Source organism: Papio anubis, unplaced genomic scaffold, assembly GCF_008728515.1.
Source record: "Papio anubis isolate 15944 unplaced genomic scaffold, Panubis1.0 scaffold2098, whole genome shotgun sequence".
In the NCBI taxonomy this organism is placed as follows: Eukaryota; Metazoa; Chordata; class Mammalia; order Primates; family Cercopithecidae; genus Papio; species Papio anubis.
In genome coordinates this window covers 1-7800 of record NW_022162129.1, presented here as the reverse complement: position 1 = coordinate 7800, position 7800 = coordinate 1, and the positions used below count along the sequence as shown (strand labels likewise).

At 39.9% G+C, this 7800-nt stretch overlaps 1 protein-coding gene across 1 annotated transcript; it reads right to left on the bottom strand.

Moving 5' to 3' along the window:
* Positions 1-6827: 6827 nt before the first annotated feature.
* Positions 6828-7789, bottom strand: LOC100997557 (pregnancy-specific beta-1-glycoprotein 8; the record flags this gene model as incomplete). The annotated part of the gene is made up of 2 exons (XM_031661635.1): positions 6828-7188; positions 7585-7789. Coding segments are annotated over 2 exons (498 nt in total), but the record flags the coding sequence as incomplete, so codon positions are not given.
* Between the last annotated feature and the right edge of the window lie 11 nt (positions 7790-7800).

Genomic DNA, 7800 nt, shown 5'->3' with positions numbered 1-7800 from the left:
CTACAAAGAACTCAAACAAATTTACAAGAAAAAAACAAACAACCCCATCAAAAAGTGGGCAAAGGATATGAACGGACATTTCTCAAAAGAAGACATTCATACAACCAACAGACACATGAAAAAATGCTCATCATCAGTGGCCATCAGAGAAATGCAAATCAAAACCACATTGACATACCATCTCACACCAGTTAGAATACTAATTTTTTTAATTTTTTAATTTTAATTTTTATTTTTTTGGGATGGAGTCTCGCCCTGACACCCAGGCAGGAGTGCAGTGGCAGGATCTCTGTTCACTGCAAACTCCACCTCCGGGTTCACGCCATTCTCCTGCCTCAGACTCCGGAGTAGTTGGGACTACAGATGCCTCCCACCACACCTGGCAAATTTTGTTTTTGTGTTTTTAGTAGAGACGGGGTTTCACCATGTTAGCCAGGATGGTCTTGATCTCCTGACCTCAAGATCTGCCCGCCTCGGCCTCCCAAAGTGCTGGGATTACAGGCATAAGCCACTGCACCCAGCCTAGAATACTCATATTATTAACATTCCCATAAATGTTATTTAGAGAAGGTTTAGCAACACTTATCACTTATTTGAAAATGCTTTATATATATTTTAACATATAAAATAAGGTGGCTTTTCCATTCAGCTTCTGTTTCCCAGCTGGATTCCTGAGTTCTTGGTGTAGCCCATTAATAATTAGGGCCAAAAAAGTATAGTGTTATATATGTTCAAAAAGGTCCTTAGGTAATTTCAGTACTTCTACTTCAAAATCATTGACTTAGTTGTAAGTTCTACCTATTACAACAAGAGTTCTCCATCCTCATTACATGTTAGTAGTGTCAGGGAAGACTTAAAAATTATCAATGCCTGGGTCCCTCTCCAGACCTTTAAACTGGAACTCATGGGTGGGGCTTGAGCATCCACTTTTAAAAATGTTTTCCAGTGATTCCAAAGTGTAGCTATATTTCCCATCAGATTTCTCTGATTTCTTGTGGCCTTCACTTTTTTTCTATTTTGGTATCATGATTATTTTCAGGTCTCATTTCCTGTCTTAGGCTTTATGTCACCTGGGGTAGGGACCTTGCCTACTTCATTTCTGTATCTTTTTTGAACACATGAATTGGTCACCAGGAAAAGGTCTCAACCTCACATAGGTTGTGTCCTGACTCTCAGGGTCACAGGCTATTCATAAAATCTTTGTTCTCCACCAGGTCGGAGATTGCTTGTGGTGAAGGGTGTGGTTAAGTCTGTAGTGCAGATGGTGGAGGGGAGTTCACCCTGTTTTTAGGCATAGCATTGGCACTAAGAATTTTATGTATATATGGGTGAAGCGACAGGGATGTGTCGGAGGACAGTTCTAATTAGGATGGAGGAATTATACTAGGAAATAGAGGTAAAGGAAGTGAGAAGGATTAGTAAATAGAGAACTGTGAACTTACCAAATAGGCTAGAGTAAACCCTTGGGGATTCTTGATTAAGTGCATTAACTAGATTTTAGAAAGGTAATGAGGCAGTCATATGCAAGGAAGGTTTCAAAGTCTGGACACAAGAAGTCAAGCAACACTTTGAGAAGTGGTTGAGCTTTATGGGAATGGAGAGAATTACACTATTGAGAGATGTTAAAAATAATGAAGAGGGTTTCACAATGTGAAATTGTGTTTCTCATTTGAATCTGAGAAACAAACGAGCAGAAGCTGGAGATAATTATGTATTAAAGACATTGGGGTAGAGGGAGCATAAAGGCCAGGTAGAAAGGGAACTGCAGGAATTAGTGCTGACAAGCAGGAGTTTAGTGGAAGAAGGAGGAGATCCAGTCCAGATACAGGCCAATAAGTCTTTTCCCGCTCCCAAGCATGGCAGTCAGCCCTGCAGGATACAGGACAGGAGAAAAGGCCATCATACCTGCCAGACTTCCCGAAATACAGAAATGACATCACGGCTGATATATAGGATTAAGGCCAGGAATATGTCCTCTTCCTGAAGGAGCTGTCATGGAAAGAAAAGAAAAGGAATGGAGATGATGTTACTTTACAGGGGGGAACCTCAGGAACCAGCATGTAACATGAGGTAGTCTATAATTGTTTCTTCAAGGAATGCATTATTTCTGTTGGAAAGTTGATGGGAGATTATTATATTCCTTTCAGTTTTTTTCCTCTCTCACCATGTTTCTAGGTTTTTTATCAGTCCTCTGTCAATTCTCTACTACACTCAGATATTTCAGAAAGCTTTCGGATGTGTGAAAGGCTGATCGCTATTTTCTATGTCAGAACTATCCACCTTTACAACATTTCATGGTTGCATCTTTTTCTAAGTGTCTCTGTGGTGGCAGCCATGAATGAGACCCTGCCAGGTCTCCATGGCAGGGAACTGATTGACAGAAGGCCCAGGTCAGTGCATTTCAAATTCACCACCTCCTTTGCACAGAAAGCTTCCTTCCCACAGGCTCCCAGCAAGGGCATGAAAGCAAGCCTAGTTCTCTGAGGCTCTCTTTAACTCTAATGGGTGACTGGTTGGAGGATTCTCCATCAGCCTTGCAAAAACTCTCTTAAGAACTGCATTGATACCTAAAATTTCTTTCCCTTTCTTATTCACAGGAGTCAGCTTTGCATAGTGGTCTGTGGGTTCTCCCACACTATCTTCATGCCTGCCCCACATTCCCTCACAGGTGTCTTCCCTGATAATTTATCTTATTTCTCTAGTCCTATCCTGGATACATCTCAGTTGGTAAAAAAAAAAAAAAAAAATCAGGATTTTTTTTTACACTTAGATTTTTTCCTTTCTCTCCCACAAGTAGTCAGTAACCATGTCCTAGTGTTTTATGTGTTACCTCTTTTTCTATATATATATATATGGAAATAGGTACTGTTGAGGGGCACATGTTATGTGCCAGGCCCTGTGCTAAATACTTTACCTGTACCTCATTTATTTCACACAGTAACCCTGTCAGTTACATATTATTTCCACATTGCCGATGAAAAGACAGAAGCTTAGAGTAGTGTAAAAACTTTCCTGGTGTCATATGGCTACTAATAGGAGGATCTGAGATTTCATTCTGGGACTATTTGACCTCAAGGCTAATGATGACAGTAGTAATATAGCAGCTGACATTGGTTCGTCTGTGTGGCATCTTGTTTCATTGACTGCAATAAACCTTTAAAAGAATGGTATGAAGCAAGCTCTCTCATGCTTCAGGATATGAAAGAAGAACAAACTAAACCCAAGCACAGTGATTGAAGGACACAATACGGATTAGAGTGGATAAAAATAAAACGGAGAATGGAAAAAGAATACAGTAAGTTAATGAAACCAAAGTTGATTCTTCAAAATAAATCAACAAAATTGACGACCATTAACTGGACTAAGAAAAAAAGAGAGAAGATTAAAATTACTAAAATCAGAAATGAAAATGGAGTCCAAGCATGGTGGGTCATATTTTAATCCTAGCACTTTGGAAAGTCACAATGGGAGGATTTCTTGAGGCCAGGTGTTTGGACCAGCATAGGTAACCTCAGGAGACCCTGTCTCTACAAAAAAAAATTTAAAACCAATTAGCTGGGCATGGTGGCATGCATCTGTAGTCCTAGTATCTTGGGGGGCTGAAGAAGGAGAATTTCTTCAGCCCAGGAGTTTGAGGCTGCAGTGAGGCACATTCACACTACTGTATTTCAGCCTGGGCTGGCCTACAGAGTGAGTGGCTCTCTCTCTAACAAAAGAAAAAAGAAAAAAAAAAAACAGAAAATGAAATGATTACTACCAATTCTAATAAAATAATGATTATGAAATTACTGTAAATAATTGTATGCCAATAAATTGTATAAACTAGATGGAATAGACAAATTCCTAGAAAAACACAAAAAATATGACTACAACTATAATCAGTAATAAGATTGAATCAATAAAAGCATTTGATGAAATTCAATATTTTTTCATAATAAAAACATTCTAACTAAGAATGTAAGGAAACCACCTCAACATAAAGGCAATATGTGAAAAACCCAATGCTAACATCATACTCAACGGAGAAAGACTGAAAGCTTTCCCTGTTTGAGCAGGAACAAGACAAGGTTGCTGCTTTGGACACTTCTATTCAATGTAGTATTGAAAGGTCTAGTCAGAAAAATTAGGCAAGAATTTTTAAAAAGACATTCAAATTGGAAGAAAGGAGTAAAATTATTTCTGTTCGCAGATAACTTGAACTTATATCTAGAAAATCCTAAAGATGGACAAACCTATTAGAATTGATAAATGAATTCAGTAATGTTCCACAATACAAAATCAACATTCAAACATCAGTCGTATTTCAATACACTAACCATGGACAATCTGAAGGGAAATTAAGAAAAAAATTTTAATTTGTATTAATATCAAAAAGAATAAAATATTTAGGAATAAGTTTAACCAAAGAGGTGAAATGATTATACCTGAAATCCATAAAATATTGCTTAATGATGACATCAATAAAATGAAAGACATTTTATTTTCGTGAATTAGAAGACTCACTGTTGTCAGGAGGACAATGAAACCCAAAGTGAGCTGCAGATTCAATATAATTGCTCTCAGAATCTCAGTGACATTTTTGCAGTAAAAGAAAAATCCGTCCTAAAATTTATATTGAAAATCATGACCCTAAATAGACAAACAAATTTGAAGAGTAAGAATGAAGCTGGAGGACTCACACTTCCTGATTTCAGCATTTACTACAAAGCCCCCGTAACCAATACAGTGTGGTACTGGCATAAAGGAGGACATAGAAATTAATGAAATGGAACGGAGACTCCAGAAAGAAATACTTGCATATATGGCCAAATGATTTACATCGAGTGTGCCAAGATCGTTCAACGGCGGAAAGGACAGTGTTCTCACCAAATGATATTGGAAAAGCTGGATATCCAAGGGCAAGAAAGAGTGGAACCTTTACCTAACATCATATACAAAAATTAACCCACAATAGATCAAAGATCTAAATGTAAGAGCAAAATCTATACAACTCTTAGAAGAAAACATAGGATAAAAACTTCATGATATTGCATTTCACAATGATGACCTGGTTGTAACAACAAAAGCATAGGCAACAAATAAAATGGATAAATTGGACTTCATAAAAATCAAAACCTGTTTTATATCAAAGAACATTATCAAGAAAGTAAGAAGGCAACCCATGAAATGAGAAAAATATTTGCAAATTATAAGTGTGATAAGAAATTAATTTCCAGAATACACAAAAAACTACAAGTTAACAACAGCAAACATCCAAAAACACAATTACAAAATGAACCAAGGATTAAAATAGAGTTTTCTCCAAGGAAGATATACAAATATCCGAGAAGCCCAAGCAAAGCTCCTCAGCATCACGAATACTTAGAGATATGCAAATCAAAACCACAATGTGACACCACCTCACACACTTTAGGATGGCTTTGATAAACAACAACAATGACAGCAACACAAAACAACAAGTGTTTTCAAATAGATGGAAAAATTGGAGCTCTAGTGCATTGCTGATGGGAATGGGAAATGTTATAGCCACTGTAAAAAGTGGTGTGGCTGTTTCTCAAAAATTTAAACAATAAATTACCATTCGACCCAGCAATTCCACTTCTGGACATACTCCCTATAGAATTGAAAGAAATGTGAACAAATATTTGCACATTGATGTTCAGAGAAGCATTACACACAATAGCCAAAAATGGAAACAATGGAAAAGTCCATTGAAAGATAAGTGGGTAGGGAAATGAGGTATATCTATACATCGAAATGTTATTCAAACTTAACAAGGAATAAAATTCCAATACATCGTGCAAAGTGGATGAACGTTGAAGACATTATGCTAACTGAAATAAGCCAGACACGAAAGGATAATTATTCTATAATTCCATTTATAAAAGAGAATAGCCAGTTACATAGAGACAGAAAGTAGAATGGTATGTGCTAAGGGATAGGGGGAGAAGAAGTGAGAGTTACTGTTTATAGGGTACAGTGGTTTAATATGGTAAAAGGAAAAAGTTCTGGAAATGGATAGTGTGATGGTTACACAACACTAAATTGCACACTTAGAAATACTTAATGATAAGCCTTATATTGGATATATATAAAGTGTCCTGGTAGTCTTACACTCTATAAATACACACTTTTTGGCATAGCCCCTTTCCTGCCATGCAGAACCCCAGAGGTGAATCTCCCTATTTATTCAAGTGTGCATCACTCACTGTCCTCTGTGCTGTGTCCCACGTGCTGTGCCCACAGCCTCATACAGCTGGTGATTTCAGAGCCAGGACACAGCTCAAGAGTCTGCCCTGAGGCTCCCTCTCTTTTAATTTCCCTGCAGCCTAGCCTTCACATCAACTGGCAGTTTGATTTAGCCGAAATCAGGACAGGCCACCAGGGGTCTTTCTCCACACATGCTGGTCCCACACCAGGTGGAGTCAGGCAGGGCCAGTCACTGGAGAAGCCCAGAGCAGATTAGGGAGCAGTCTGAGCTGCTCCTCTCTCATCCAAGGGGTTTCCTACTCTCATTTGGGGGAAAAATGTGAGCTTGTTTCAAAGCCTCGGATGCTCCTTGTAGCTCATGCAGTAGGGAAAAAAAATAAAGACGTGGCAGAAAGGGATGTGTTGGTGACAGCGAGAAGCAACTTGACCTTGAGGACTCTCCTTCTTGTCCCTCTGTGAAGCCTCTTCCATCACATAGGGCTCAGGGCTGACAAAGCCCCCTCCCTACCTTTCTCAGGCTGGACTGGGTCAGCCATGAGAAAAACTGAAAAACAAGGAAGAGAGTCTGTAGAGACAAATTGGGAGGGTTCAGGAGGAGAATTTACAAGTTGCTTCTGCCAATGGGACACAGGCTGGGAATTAAAATGTTTTCCTGGGTCTTCTCTGAAAGGCAGATAGACACCATCTAAAACCCTATTGCCAGTGATGCAGGGATCCACTTACCAGAGACTTTGATCGTCTTGAATGCGGAACTTGAGCTGCCAGTGGCTGAGTTACGAGCGGAGCAACCATAGATTCCGCTATGCTTTGCAGTAATTTCGCGGATAGAGAGCTCTTGTCCTGATTGCAGAAACTTCCCATCAATCGTCCAATAATACTCTGCCGGTGGGTTAGAGTCCGCGAAGCAGTACAAGTAGAGTTTTTCTCCTGGACGGTAATCGGTGGATGAAGAGAAAATGCTGGGGATGCGTGGACCATCTGGAGTAAAGAGAATAAAGTCACAGGTGATGTCATCTGAAGGAAGGGGATGTTCCTGGTCTCTTAAAGGGACATAGTGTCCCTCTGAGCCAAGACACACCCTCAAGGCCCAGCCAAACCGCTCCTGTGTTCACTGGGCCAAAGCCTGGGGTATCCTCCTGTTTCTCCCATCACAGGCTGTAGACTCCAAGTCTCCCATGACAAGAGCATCTCCTCCCCTTATATTTTTGTTTAAGGCTATGCATACCCAGAATTTCCCAGGGCAGGGAGCCATGGCCAACCCTGGTGTCCAGAAATAAAAGTGTCTGTACTTGGACCTGAGAGAGACTGAGATGCCTGGCCTGTGTTCCTTTGGATTTTAGCGGGTGGCCTGGTCCACACAGGAACCAAAGATACAAAGGACATCCAGCGTGACTGGGTCACTGGGGGTGCTACCAACTTGGTCCCATATTTCACATTCATAGGGGCCTGTGTCATTTCTTGTGACATTGGCTAGAATGAGGATCCTGTTTTCACCGGGTTGCTTTAGCCTGGGACTGTGTGGATAACAGAGAGAAGATTGTCCTGTGGCACCTTTGATTCCTCCACAGGCATCCTTCAATCAGAGTTAAC